At 34.3% G+C, this 14,821-nt stretch overlaps 2 protein-coding genes across 2 annotated transcripts in view; one reads left to right on the top strand and one right to left on the bottom strand.

Annotated features, from left to right (window-relative positions):
• The window catches only part of LOC134728229 (switch-associated protein 70-like), a 35,931-nt gene that overhangs the window by 14,237 nt on the left and 6,873 nt on the right, over positions 1 to 14,821 (top strand). The window contains exons 3-4 of the mRNA XM_063592765.1: positions 4,267 to 4,827; positions 14,654 to 14,800. Of these exons, the coding sequence (XP_063448835.1) occupies positions 4,267 to 4,827; positions 14,654 to 14,800 (708 nt within the window). The remainder of the gene's footprint in view (positions 1 to 4,266; positions 4,828 to 14,653; positions 14,801 to 14,821) is intronic.
• Positions 1 to 14,821, bottom strand: part of LOC134728227 (electron transfer flavoprotein beta subunit lysine methyltransferase-like) — a 50,399-nt gene that overhangs the window by 10,822 nt on the left and 24,756 nt on the right. The gene's annotated exons all lie outside the window — the stretch shown is intronic.

A 14,821-nucleotide genomic window follows, 5' to 3' on the forward strand; every position in this document is an offset into this window, starting at 1 on the left:
ATGTTCAAATTCACACATTAAAGGTCAGGTTCAAATTCACACATTAAAGGTAAGATTCAAATTCACACATAAAAGGCAAGATTCAAATTCACACATTAAAGGTAAGATTCAAATCCACACATTAAAGGTAAGATTCAAATTCACACATTGAAAAGGTAAGATTCAAATTCCAACATTAAAGGTAAGATTCAAATTCAAAAATAACAAGCTATGTTCAAATTCACACATTAAAAGTAAGGTTCAAACTCACATATTACAAGTTATGTTCAAATTCACGCTTTGAAGATAAGGTTCACACTCATAAAGTACAAATTCACATAATGAAGGTAAGGTTCAAGTCACATACGATTCAAATTCACAAAAAAACTAAGGTCCAAATTCACACATTGGAGGTAATGTTCAAATTTGCACATTAAAAGTAAGGTTCAAATTCACACATTAAAAGTAAGGTTAAAATCCACACATTCAAGGTAAGGTTCAAATTCACACATTAAAAGTAAGGTAAATTCATTCAGTGAATGTAAGGTTGAAATTCGCATAAGGTTCTAAATCATACATTAAATTGGTAATATATCTAGAACCAATTCCGTTAACATTTTGGATATTGTTTCTAAAACTGTTCGTAAAAACCGTTCTCACGGTTGTAGAACAAATCGCAATCAAAGAAAATTTCGGGCCAATCATACCAATATTTCGGACCTAATTTCTATTTCAAAAAACAACGGCAGACATTATCTGTTAACAAAACTCTGTTCGTTACCGGTTAATAAGTTAAATAAAATTTTGGAGGATTGCAACACAATTTCATATAGCAGTCCTAAGTATGAAATTGTTCAAATTATTATGGCATATTGTTATTCTAAATTATTTCCCAAAATTGATCGCCCTGAAGATCATAAAAAACATTTTATTAAAATTAAGTATGTCAATAAAGGCTTTGATTTTGTAAATATTGCCGGTATATTTAACGACCATTCTGTTAAAGAACAAATTCCTGGATATTTTGACAATACTGAGCTACCTCTTATTTGTTATATTTACAAGAAATCTACCCGGAAATTTGTGTTTAATTATAGTCAATTGTGTAAAGATGTTAATATCAGTGAAAATACACCTACTTCATGTAATTGCAGTAATTCCGAATATATTTATGGACCCATTTCCCATGTTATAACAGGAGATCTTAACATCGTTCAAGACCGAGAGTTAAAATCATTTCTCAGTAAAGGACCTAAATATCGCCCCCCGTCAATTATTAATTGGAATGAGTGTCGTAATATCATCCACGACTCACTCCATACTTACTGTATGAAATGGATAAAACGGGAAAAAGCTGACAAAAAATCTTTGGACTCTTTTTTTAATTCAGTAATGAAGATAGTTGATATACGTATTCAACATTTTAAAGAACATTTTACTATTAACAATAACCACAATAAACCTATTTCTCGTATCAAACATAAACTAAAAGAACTAGCCAAGGAATTTGTTTTTGTCCCGGCCGATAAAGCTGCTAATAATATTATTATTGTTTGACGTAAATTTTACATCGAGGTTCTGAAAAAGGAAATAACCAATTCACCAACATTCCAACTGACTCCATTTTCAGAAAACGAAATCTGTAACAAACATAAACTTTTAGCCTCCGCTTTACAAGCAGAGCCAAATACAATGAAAGTTCCAACTATGTATTGGCTTCCGAAGCTACACAAAACCCCTTACAAATATAGATTTATTTCGTCTTCAAGTCATTGTTCAACTACTAAATTGTCTATTATTCTTACCAGCACACTTGGTACAATTAAAAACCTTATAATAAATTGTTCAAATAAGGCCTTCGAAAATAGTGGAATAAATAACTTTTGGAGTGTCAAGAACTCGTTGGAAGTACTTGATAAATTGCATGCTTATATTGGTGATTTTGAATCTGTTCAAAGTTTTGATTTTTCTACCCTGTATACCACATTGCCTCACATTCTCATTAAGAAAAAATTCACACACCTAATTAAATGGGCATTCAAAAAATCAGAATGTGAATATATATGTTCAAACTCTTTTAGGTCATTTTTTAGTAGCAATAAACAAAAAAACTATGTTAATTGGACATGCTTTGATACCATATATGCCCTTGAATTTTTACTAGATAACATTTTTGTTCGCTTTGGGGATTCCGTATATCGTCAGATTATCGGAATTCCAATGGGGACTAACTGTGCACCACTTATTGCGGACCTCTTTTTGTATTGTTACGAGTTACAATTTATGACAAAAATAAGCAAAGACCCATCAAAACAACATCTGATAAACAAATTTAATAATACTTTTAGATATTTGGATGATATTTTGGCTCTCAATAATGACGACTTCAGTATGTATATTAATGAAATTTATCCTGGTGAACTCACTTTAAATAAAGCTAATACTAACAATGACCACTGCCCTTTCCTCGATCTTGATATCTATATCACTAACGGAAAGCTGAATACTAAAATTTATGATAAAAGGGATGATTTTTCATTTCCTATCGTTAATTATCCGTTTTTAGATGGTGACGTTCCCTTGTCACCATCTTACGGTGTTTATATATCTCAACTTGTACGATTCGCTCGTGTATGTAACAATGTTTTAGATTTTAACGAGAGAAATTTATGTATTACTGAAAAATTATTACACCAGGGTTTTCGATATCACAAACTAGTCAAAACATTTACTAAATTTTATCATCGGTATAAAGACATCATTCGTAAATATAGCTCAACATGCAGACTTTTTATACGTTCAGGTATTTCACATCCAATTTTTTATGGAAATATTCTTTATAAAGCACAAAGGTGTCAGTATTCACCTCATAAACTTACAAAACCTTTGAATAGACTTATTAAGAAGGGATATAATTACGATACTGTTGTCAAGTCATTAAAGATTGCATATTTTGGCGTTAATATTGAGTCACTGATAAGGTCTTTGCGTCGGAACTAAACACATTTATTCTAAAAACAGTTGTTGGCATGACACGGGTTATGTTCTTCTCATATATGTTATGATGGTATGATACTAAACCCCTTACGGGAAGGATTGTGCCTGATGTTCATATGATGAAATCATAATCTTTCAGTCAGTTTAATTTAAGTCTGGAGCTGGCATGTCAGTTAACTGCTAGTAGTCTGTTGTTATTTATGTATTATTGTCATTTTGTTTATTTTCTTTGGTTACATCTTCTGACATCAGACTCGGACTTCTCTTGAACTGAATTTTAATGTGCGTATTGTTATGCTTTTACTTTTCTACACTGGTTAGAGGTATAGGGGGAGGGTTGAGATCTCACAAACATGTTTAACCCCGCCGCATTTTTGCGCCTGTCCCAAGTCAGGAGCCTCTGGCCTTTGTTAGTCTTGTATTATTTAAATTTTAGTTTCGTGTGTACAATTTGGAAATTAGTATGGCGTTCATTATCACTGAACTAGTATATATTTGTTTAGGGGCCAGCTGAAGGACGCCTCCGGGTGCGGGAATTTCTCGCTACATTGAAGACCTGTTGGTGACCTTCTGCTGTTGTGTTTTTTTATTTTGGTCGGGTTGTTGTCTCTTTGACACATTCCCCATTTCCATTCTCAATTTTATTAAAGGATAGGTTAAAATTCACACATTAAAAGTAAGGTTTAAACTTACAAATTGAAGGTAAGGTGTAAATTCACACATTGAAGGTCAGGTTGAAATTCATATAAAGTTAAATTCACACTTTGAAGCGTATGACGCGGGCGGCTACCGCGGGTTTCACGACCATCGAGGCCGGCAAACTAGACCCTCGGTAAAAAAAAAAGGTGGTAATTTTTCGTCGGGAAAGGTAAGGTTCAAATTCTTACAATGAATGTAAGGTTGAAATTTACATAAGGTTCAAATTCACATACTGAAGACATGGTTCAAATTCGCATATTGAAGACAAGGTTCGAATTCTCACATCAAAAGTTTAAACTAAGGTTCAAATTCACAAATTAAAGGTAAAGCTCAAATTCACAAATAAAAGGTAAGGTTCCAATCAGCAAATTCAAGGTTAGGTTGTGTAATTTGTTTCAATATTTTCACAGAAAAAATCGAATAAAAACTTATCGTTCAGTCGAATTGTTCCGTGAAACATTTTTCTGTTTAATCTTAACATTTAACATCGTCGTACAACTAAAAATATAGGAAGATGTGATATAAGTGCCAATGAGACAACTCTCCATCCAAGTCAAATTATAAAAGTAAATCATTATTGTATATTTATAGGTATTGACTGCCAGTATTGGAAATGCACTAGGGATAGAAAAATCCGAAGAACTCCATGACAAAACTGACCAAACAGAACTAGATTTCAAATCATACTTTGTTATTCTAGAATCATTAATGTTTGAACCGTTATCCAAAGTCTCAGATGAAACCATGGACTTGTCAAACATCGATTATCAACACGTACACCAAGTCTGTTGGGTTTTATTTTACAATAATCAAAAAGGGAAAACGATACCAGACGACGTGCCAGAAAACATGGCGTTCAAGTTGTGGCTGATGTATAATTTGTTTTCCGAAGAAGACGATTCGAATAAACCTATTTTCCCACTAAAATTAGACCCAGAAGAGGCATCTACAATCTTTGAAGCCATTTTAACACAAACTGGAAATTACAATTTATTAAGTAGTGCTATTGATGACTTTGGTGACGAACCCATGACATACCAGAAATATCTATCAACATTCTTTGTCCATATATTTAAACATGTGAAAGAAGGAATACTTAAATCATCTGTAGATACAGTCCATGAGCAGTTTGTTATTGACATCTTGAAAAAGGTTGGTGCTCTATAGAATAATTTGTATAAAAGTCTTATCAACTTTGAACCTTTTTAATTATAGAGGGGGGTAGGAGGGGTCCTGATCTCGAAATCCCGAGCTTAAAAACACGAAATCCCGAAATCCCGGGCTTAAAAATACGAAGTCCCGTAGTCCCGAAATTCGAAATAAGAATTCCCGGATCCCGAAAGGATCAATCCCGAATCCCGGAGTCCCGATAAAGGTCCTATCACCCCTCATTTTACGAAGTTTAGAAGTCAAAATGACAATATTTGTTATTAAGACTAAATAATGGGATCGCAATTGGCGTCTTAAACCCTCCTGCTATGTTGATGTTTTTTTTTCAAAAGATTATTAAACAAAGGAGCTAGTTAACGCTTTGAAGATAGTTTTGGTACCCACAAATACAGTGATGTATTGGTATTAAACGCTCTATAAACTGCATTAATTGTGGAGTCATGAATCGGAAACTGCTCATTTTAAGGGAGACATTTCTATTGCATTTGATATTTTTAAAACTTACTGTTCCTTATTCAACTAGTTTGTAATTTTCATCACGTTTAATGGGTCTAAAATGTTTACATTTGGATGTGTTGAATCTTAAAAGGTGTACGCCTCCAGCGCGGGAGATTGTTGTTTCAATCCCTGACCAAGTTAGACCAAAGACTTAGACATTGGTACATGCTGCATCTCAGATCAGCACGTGGCATATAGGGGTAAGATTAAGGAGTAAGACGTGTTGGTCGAGAAACAAAACGTGTCCCGATTGGGTAACATCTCTTACCGCAAACTATAGCCTTGTGAAAGATAGCACGTTCATAATCATTCCCAGCATGTCTGGAAAATATTAAGCAGTGCCCAAAAACCCTACTAACGTGTTCTCGTCCTTTTATATAATAATTGTCATTGACGGTAAAACACTAATCTAACACACGGACACGATTATCATATGAAAGGGACTAAACTCCCAGCTGTTTGTTACTAAACGTAGAATTTCCATTTCTATAATACGTCTTTTTTTTTGTATGTCTTTGTTACTTAGTTTATGGCCATAAAACTATCTTGTGTATAGATTTAAGCAAATAAATTGATTCAATAAAAAAATAAATTTATTATCGTACAAGGAAAAGCTATTGTCGAATTGTATTCAATATTTGTGTTTGTTATCAAGATTAGTGTATCTAATATGTAAACATAAAACAATTAGACTTTTAGTCGTAAATATCCGTGTGGCAAACAGTAAAATTGTAAATAGGTAATAAATTCAAGTCAATATCTAGTAAAAAAAAAAAAAAAATAATGAGGAAATTTTTCATGTCAAACTAATTTTAGTGATTTCTGTTGTGTTCTTTATACCTTAATGGTGCACCCTTAACCACTTCTAGACAAGAAGATAGTCGTTAATTAGGATTAAGGATTATATATATTCTTTTAACAATCTCTAGATATTAAGGTTACTCGTCTTAGCTAGTCTAACATTACGATCTATCCGTAACAAGACGAAACACTTGCAAATCAAGTCTGGCAAGTAAATGAGAAAATAAGAGCTACAAACCAAATCTTAAATACACGCTCACCTAATTTTTCACTTTTCCTACAAGCCCGCAAACAACACCGTACACGGTCAAGAGTCGAAGCCTGGGAATACTTCAATTACAACCTGTACAGGGACGGGATCCATCCTGGCCAGAATCTAGCAAGAGTTTGGTTACGTGAAATAGCAGAAAGAATAAAAATTGATTGCTGGAGCAAATCTGAAGTTAAATCCTAAATTCTTATACTTATATTTAACAGATACAGGCCAGTCTGCATGGGATGCCAAGCTAACTAGGTTCTGTATCTAAAACTGGAACAACATACACAACAGCAATAGTACATTGTTTGTATATAAAAACCTTGTCCGTCATATAGAATACCAACATATAACTGAAATTTAACATCTATAATATTTTACTCTTCTCACAACAAAAAGTTTATTATACAGACTGCATGGGATGCCAAGCTAACTGCTATTATAAACTTTAGAATATGATAAATTCTAATAGAATTTAAGAAAATAAAATTAGTAAAACCAGCCTCAAAGACACATAAATAAGTATATTAATCCGTAGCTTCAAATTCAATAGTCATACATATAACAAATATAGACCAGTCTGCATGGGATGCCAAGCTAACTGATTCTGTACCTAAAACACCTTCGTAAGAGCTTATTATCCTCTCAACAAATAGTTTTGATACAGACTGCATGGGATACCAAGCTATCTGTCATAATAAACATTAAATATACAACCAATTTATAGACAAAGAAATAAATAAATAAAAGATACAATAACTTTATCAACATGGGCTCCAGGGAAATAACAAGGCCTACAAGAACTAGACACCCTCCCATGACATACACACCAAGTGTAACTCGATCACATGGGAATAAGCATATGTCCTACAGGCTAAATGCCAAGAAGGCACTAGATAAGAAAATTGATGCAACAGACAGGGATCACTCCTGTGATATGGAATTTAAAGATGGTACACTAGTCATAACATGCAATGCAGGAGCTTATGAAATCTTGAAATCCTCCATATATAAATATTACGACCAATCTGAAGATAGAACATATAGGCTACACACCAAAACAAGCAAGTCAAGTCTACCAGATGTCAGCAAACAACCAATGATAGTTGAGGAATCATTATCTGTCAAAAATAGAGATCCATCCTTGTCTAGTCGTCAGCTATTTAGAATAAACATGTTCAACACCACATGTAGAATCGATGCTAACGGATATATGGTACAAACATTTATTCAAGAAGACCTCGATAAAATATGCGAAGAACTACTGGTCAATAAATCATACTCTGAGCTAAATAACAAAATCAAGCAAATGTGTAAGCTCACTAAAGACCAAATAAATAATCCAAAAAAGGGGCAAGCTAAATCCATCTTATCAGCTAAGACCATACTCAACAAAACTGTGCAAACCAATACTTCCACAGGTAACAGTGATAAGGACAAGACAACGTGTGTTATTAAACAGCATTCTCACCATATAGTTCAAACACAAGTTGAGCTAAATGATTATAATCAAGATAGTCATAACCATCAACCAAAAACAACACATAGATTAATGACCACCAATGATAAAGATCTATGCGACTCTAGCCCTACACGTATAAACAGTCATTATAACTCAATTACTAGTCTAAATGATGAACTTATTGACTCTGAGTTACACACACTTTCTCGTGAAGGCGAAGAAACAACAGATGAAATCTGCATAGTATGTGGATCTGCTATTATAGATGAAAATAATGTAGAATGTACAATATGTGGACAATGGCTGCATACTGTTTGCGAAGGAATATCCGAAAACTCGCTCAATAACCATACAGCCTACGTATGCTCGTCATGCAGAATCCTAGACGATACAATTCCATATGACGAATCACTGCATAATGAAATGATCCAACAAAGGGATGAAACCCATCCAAAACAGCTAGTATATGAAACAAAGAGTCAACAGGATACTGACGCTATATAAATATGCCATACAACTGAAGCTGAAGCAGAAAAATCTGATCCATGCCTACCTGTTCTACCAGAATCAGCAGTTAAAGAAGATCTTACCAAAAATAATATACATATTCCACCTATTGAAGTGAAAACCAAACCAAAGCGAGCAAAAAAGAAGGACAATCTAGAACAAACTCATCTTGAATTACAACTGGCTGAAAGTCAAACAAAAATCAGCAATCTTCAAACAGTCAATCAGGAATATAGACAAACAATTGACTTACTATCATCTAAATTAGGCATACAATCTCCATTAGACAACAACAGCCAACTTCCATTTAACCAACAAATCCATCAGCTTGAAGTGAAATTTGAAGGGCAAATTAATAAAATGAAACTGGAGTTTGAGCATCAACTTAACATCATATCCATTCAAATGAAACACAATACAGAAATCAATGAGCTGAAATGTAAACTTCATCATATGGAAAATGAATGTAAACAACATAAATCTACCATAAGTGGAAATCAACAACCACCTAGTCAATCTCCACAGATGAATACTCAATTCACTCCATTTCCAAGATGTCAGAATGGGAACTCAAATCAACAAACTCAACAACCACTAAACCATCCACATACACCTGGGCTACAGTGGACAAGACCTCCAATATGGACTAAACCACCACAATACCAAGCACCTATTGGACAGGATAGACCACAGAATGAGAACTTTCCTCAACAGGCACTAAACAATCCACAGATACCTGGGGTACAATATACAAGACCTCCAATGTGGACTAGACCACAACCCTATCAAACACCTATGGGATTGGTATTCGCCCCATATGCTCCTCATATGCAACAACAAAAAACACACATAAGCTATGATACAAGGCATAAAAATGTCCAACCACCTCGCCAAAGAGTAAATACCGAAACGCAAGGACAAAAACGGTCCAGAATGCAAAGAAATCATCAAAAACTGGCGAAAACCACTAACACCAACAGTGAACAAGTTTACAAGCAACAAACTCTCCATCAAGTGCAAGAAAATCAGGAGCCAAACCAAAATTCTCATCAAAATCTGGTACAAACTCCAGAATCAAATCAGGCTAACACCCAAATAAGGGATGGACATGTACATGTATATACAGAACATGATATGGACACATCTCATAGTACATGTAAGCCAGATATTCCACCGTCTAGAAGTAAATTACATCATAGAAGTATTTCGGAACCAGCCTTAAATAATGAACAAATAAACTCAAACAAGCCTTTTTTAGGAGCAGGCAGAGCCTCATCAGTAAACTGGACAATAAACCACATGAATCTATAATAGGAACTATCAATATTCAAAATATAAAAGGCAACACCCTGTATCTTAATTCAATCCTGGATACAGTGCAAATTCTATGTATACAAGAACATTGGCTGCTATCTTTGGAAAAAAATATAGCAATAGAAATAAATAAAAAATTCTCGTCAAATATCAAATCAGTGGATGACGAAAACCCACTAATAGACTTTAAATCTATCCGTGGTTACGGAGGAACAGCAATTCTGTGGCAGAAAGATCTAAACAACACAGTTAATATAATGCCGGATGGGAATTCTCGTATTCAAGTGATAACAATAAACAGCAGTCCAATTGCAACATGCTTAATTAATACCTATATGCCATCTGCACAGAGTAGTGGGGACATTGACTATAAAGATACACTAGATCAAATCTCTGAAATTATGGATAAGTACAGAGAAACATACCAGATAATTTTATGTGGTGATATGAATGCGTCTTTACATCGTGACAATAGGAAACGGGACACCGTCTTTGGAGAATTCAAAAACATAAACAATCTCCATATACCAGATGGTTATCCAATAAAGCCAACCTTTTTTCATCACAATGGCAAATATACCTCACAAATTGACTATTTCTTGTTTGATGAAAGAATTATACAGCAATCAAATCCAAATGTGAAAATAGCTATGAGGCATCCTACAAATACCTCTGATCATACTCTAGTCACTGCAAATATGGCTCTAAAGGTTAAAAGATGTTCTCTACGACCAGTCAAAATATATACAAGGCCAAACTGGAGAAAATGCGACAAAAGCCTCTACAAGTCAACTATTGAAAGTAGTCTAGACAATACATCTGGAGAAAAGAAATTCTCGGGTACCGTAGAATCACGTATACAAAAATTGGAATTAACACTTCATAAAGCTGGTACAAAATCTATTCCGAGCTACAGGAAGCTGAAAAAACTAAAATCTGTTGGGAAAGGCATATGGAATAGCAAAATTAGCCAAGCATCTAAAGAAGCAAAGTCTGCACATAGGAACTGGATAGATAAAACCAACAAAAATGAGGATGCAGATCAAGAAAAGCTGGCTCTCAAAAACAAAAAACGTCATCTGAGACAACTACAGAGACAGGCACATGCATCAAAGAAGGAAAAGTTCATAAATGAAATCATGCAAGCTTCAGAAAAAGACAGCAAAACATTCCATAAATTAATAAAGCAACAACGATCTAATCATTCATCAAATACTGACGTTCTTTACATTGGAAATGAGAAATTTGAAGGAGAAAGTATTCTAAAAGCATGGACAATACATTTCGAAAAACTCGGAACACCAAATCATGACAAAAATATCTTTGACCTGGAACGCTTCCACTTGGCTAAATTACAAAATGACATCATTTTTGAAAATCAACATTCCAAAAAAGAAATTAAACAAGCAACACCTGAAGAAGTTAAAAGTGCAATTAAGAACCTAAGCACTGGCAAAACATCAGACGAAAATGGTATATGTTCTGAACATTACAAATATGCTGTAGATGAATTATCAGAAGAAATCGCAAGCATAATCAATGATATTTTCTCCGATTTGGATGTTCCAAAAAATCTAAAAAATGGTTTATTAACACCTGTTCTTAAAAAGAAGAAGGATAAAACCGTACCTGGAAATTACAGGGGAATTGTTGTAACAAGTATCTTTTCTAAAATCTTTGAATCAATCGTTAAAGGAAGGCTAGAATATGAGCTACTACCATCGCAAAATCCATTACAGAGAGGGTTTACAGAGGGCGCATCAAGCCTCTTTGCAGCCTTTATTACAACTGAAACTATTCTAATATATCGTCTTCTTCAAATATTATTAGAACTTGTTGCACTGGATGCAGAAAAGGCATTTGACACCCTGAGTCATGAGATCATGTTAAATAAGCTTTATCATGATGGAATTGAGGGAGATATGTGGATCCTACTACGGAACATCTATCAAGATCTGTCTCTCAAAATCAAGTGGAATAATGAAACATCAGAAAGTATTAATATCATGCAAGGGGTTCGTCAAGGAGCAAAATTATCATCTCTGCTATACAAGCGATACAATAATACCATTCTCAATGCAATATCCAGTAGTAATCTAGGCGCAAAAATAGGCAACATACAAGTAGGCTCTCCTACATGTGCGGACGATATTGCCTTACTGGGTGAGCGGTCAGATTTACAGGCAATGCTCAATATTATAGACTTCCACACTAAAAGAGACATGGTTAAAATTAATCCAGACAAATCAGAGATAATGTGCGTATCTAAAGGATTAAAGCAACAAACGCATTCATACAGCTTCAATGGAAAAGAAATAAAAAGAGTAGAAAAGCTGAAGCATCTAGGTATCACCAGGGCAACAAATGGCAAAGTCAACTTGGACGAAAGGCTAAAAACTGGCCGGCAAACTATATATGCCTTGCTAGGTTCTGGCCTACATGCCAGAACAGGAATGTCACCGCTGGTACTTAAAAAGATCTGGAAAACATATGTTGTCCCCCGTTATCTTTATGGGCTCGAAGTACAAATATGCATGAAAAAGGATGTATCTGAACTAGAAAAGTTACAGAGGAAAATGTTCAAACAATTTCAATGTCTACCAGATAGGACAGCATCTGCAGCAGTATATATACTAATAGGAGCTGAACCCATTGAATCGGTACTGGACAAAAACATGCTAGCCTTATTTCTTTCAATTTCTCGCCTAGATGGCTCAATAGAACATCAAATCCTAGAATGGGAACTAGAAATCAGCACAGAATTTGACAATTCCTTCATCTGTCGTATAAGCAAAATTTTACAAAAATATCAACTCCCAACAGCAGAAGAAATTATGAAAAATCCTCCATCAAAATATATTTGGAAAAAACAACTTCAAAAAGCCATAAATGATTACTGGTCTTCAATTTGGACAGAAGAATGTAATACAAAACCAACACTCAAACATTTATCGTTGCAAAATAATCCGGTAAATAATCCGCATAACATTTGGAAATGTGTTCGAAATAATCAATATGACATCAAAAAAGCGGAATTGAAATGTAAGCTAGTAACTGGTACATACATGCTTCAAAGTATAAAAGCAAAATTCAGTAAAAATATAGTACTGCCTGACTGTAAGCTATGTAAGGACAATGATGAAACCCTTGAACATTTTCTCCTGGAATGTACTAGGCTCGGTGATGTACGACACTGAAAATGCATGGCGAAGCTAGTCAACAAGCTAAGAGAGATAGAAGGGGGTGGTACAATCGACGTCAGTAATGATGAAATACTGATAGAAATTATACTGGATTGTTCTAAGACAAATATACTGAATAATCAGCCAATGGACAAGCTACTGGATATAGAAAGGCAAACACAAGATCTTTGCTACCAGTTACATATAAAGCGAACAAAACTTTTATGTGACATCAAGTAAAAGAAATGTATGAAGGCTCTTATTATTTTAGATTTTAACTTTTATAAATCTAAAGTATATATTTAAATACTGAAATAGCAAATAAGTCTTACTAAAATGTTCTAGATTTTAACTATTAAAGTTTTCAAGTAATATAACACCGAAATCGTAAATATATGGTGTGTACTGTCTGCATGGGATGTCAAGCTAACTAGTACACTCTATAATATCTTCAAATCAAGAGCAATATCCAATATAGTCTGTACAGTCTGCATGGGATGCCAAGCTAACTTGTATCAGTCTATCAAGAAATGCGTGATTTATACTTTTTAATGATAGCCTTGGCAGGGCACTTATAGTTTTATTAAATAAGCTGTAAATAACATTTTTATCATAATATAGTGGTGAACGCTATTGCCGCAATAGTTCTGTGTACATTTCTTATCGTGATATAGTATTTGCAACTTGTGCTGTGTACATTTTTATTGTGATACAAGTGGTGAACATTAGCTGCATACATTTTTACCGTGATATCGTGTTGATTCTTATTACCGCAATTGTGATGTGTACATAATATTTTTAACTTATTATCGTCGTAATATTTTAAGACTTTTAAAATATTTCTTTTAGTCGTACATATTTTAATGTAAATATAAAGATATCCGCAATCTCGGTGTGTAAATTAAATTGCTCATCCGATAAGTGGAGTGCTCCGATTAAACGGAGGTGAATACCTGTACAGAACAGAACAGTTGGCCCGGACATTTTAAACATGAAAGTTTTCTTAGTCTTAACATATTTATTTACAGTGGATTGGGAAACAAGTTTTGTAAATTATATTAATCGCTTGCCACTTTGCGGCTTCGAGTGCTGCCTTGTAGCGGCACTAGCCTGTTCTTTTTCGAAATCTACAAGGGTGTCTTTAACGTGCGAGAGATATGGGTCAGCCATTTATCGTCCCCTTTCGACAGACTATCAGCAAATGGTGTCAAGGGAGGGCCGAAAATTCCGTCCCTTGAATTTTCATCAAAGAACGGGAATCGAATCAGGAACCTTTGTGTTAGTAGTTCGATGCGCTAACCATTTGCGGCAAAATGTTTGTATGTTATGATAAATAAAAAATGTATACTAAACCCGAGACTTTTCTAAAATTTTAATCTCTATATGTATGGGGTTCAACATGGCAAGTATAAAACATAAATAAAACGGTTTTGGAAATTTCTAAAGACCGCAATTAATGTCTCACATCAAACACCGAGGTCATTCTCAGTGGTTGGGTTTGACCATGTTGGAGCACATAATTCCATACCACATTCTTTTTGATGTAATCCTTGTTATACAGCTGACAAATGACTATGAAAGTCCTAACTTTATACATTCACTTTTTAATGGACCAACGTATACTGTGCCAATCCGCACACTTATGATATTTATAACTGTGAATCCTAGAGTCAAAAACTAAAATCACAAAAATATTGAACTCCGAGAAAAATTCAAAACGGAAAGATACATGGTTTCTTCTTATATATCATTCGTATGCATTCAAAATACTTATAATTTATTTTCTAGGGAAGCTTATTTAAGCGTGGACACCAAGTTAAGAATTGGAAAGAACGATACATGGTACTAAACCCAACAGAACTAAAGTATTATGCCTCAACACATCAGAAACACCAGAAAGGAACAGTCGTATTCAACAAAACTCAAACTGTAGAGGTCAGTATTTACTCAATCAAA

Source organism: Mytilus trossulus, chromosome 8, assembly GCF_036588685.1.
Source record: "Mytilus trossulus isolate FHL-02 chromosome 8, PNRI_Mtr1.1.1.hap1, whole genome shotgun sequence".
In the NCBI taxonomy this organism is placed as follows: domain Eukaryota; kingdom Metazoa; phylum Mollusca; class Bivalvia; order Mytilida; family Mytilidae; genus Mytilus; species Mytilus trossulus.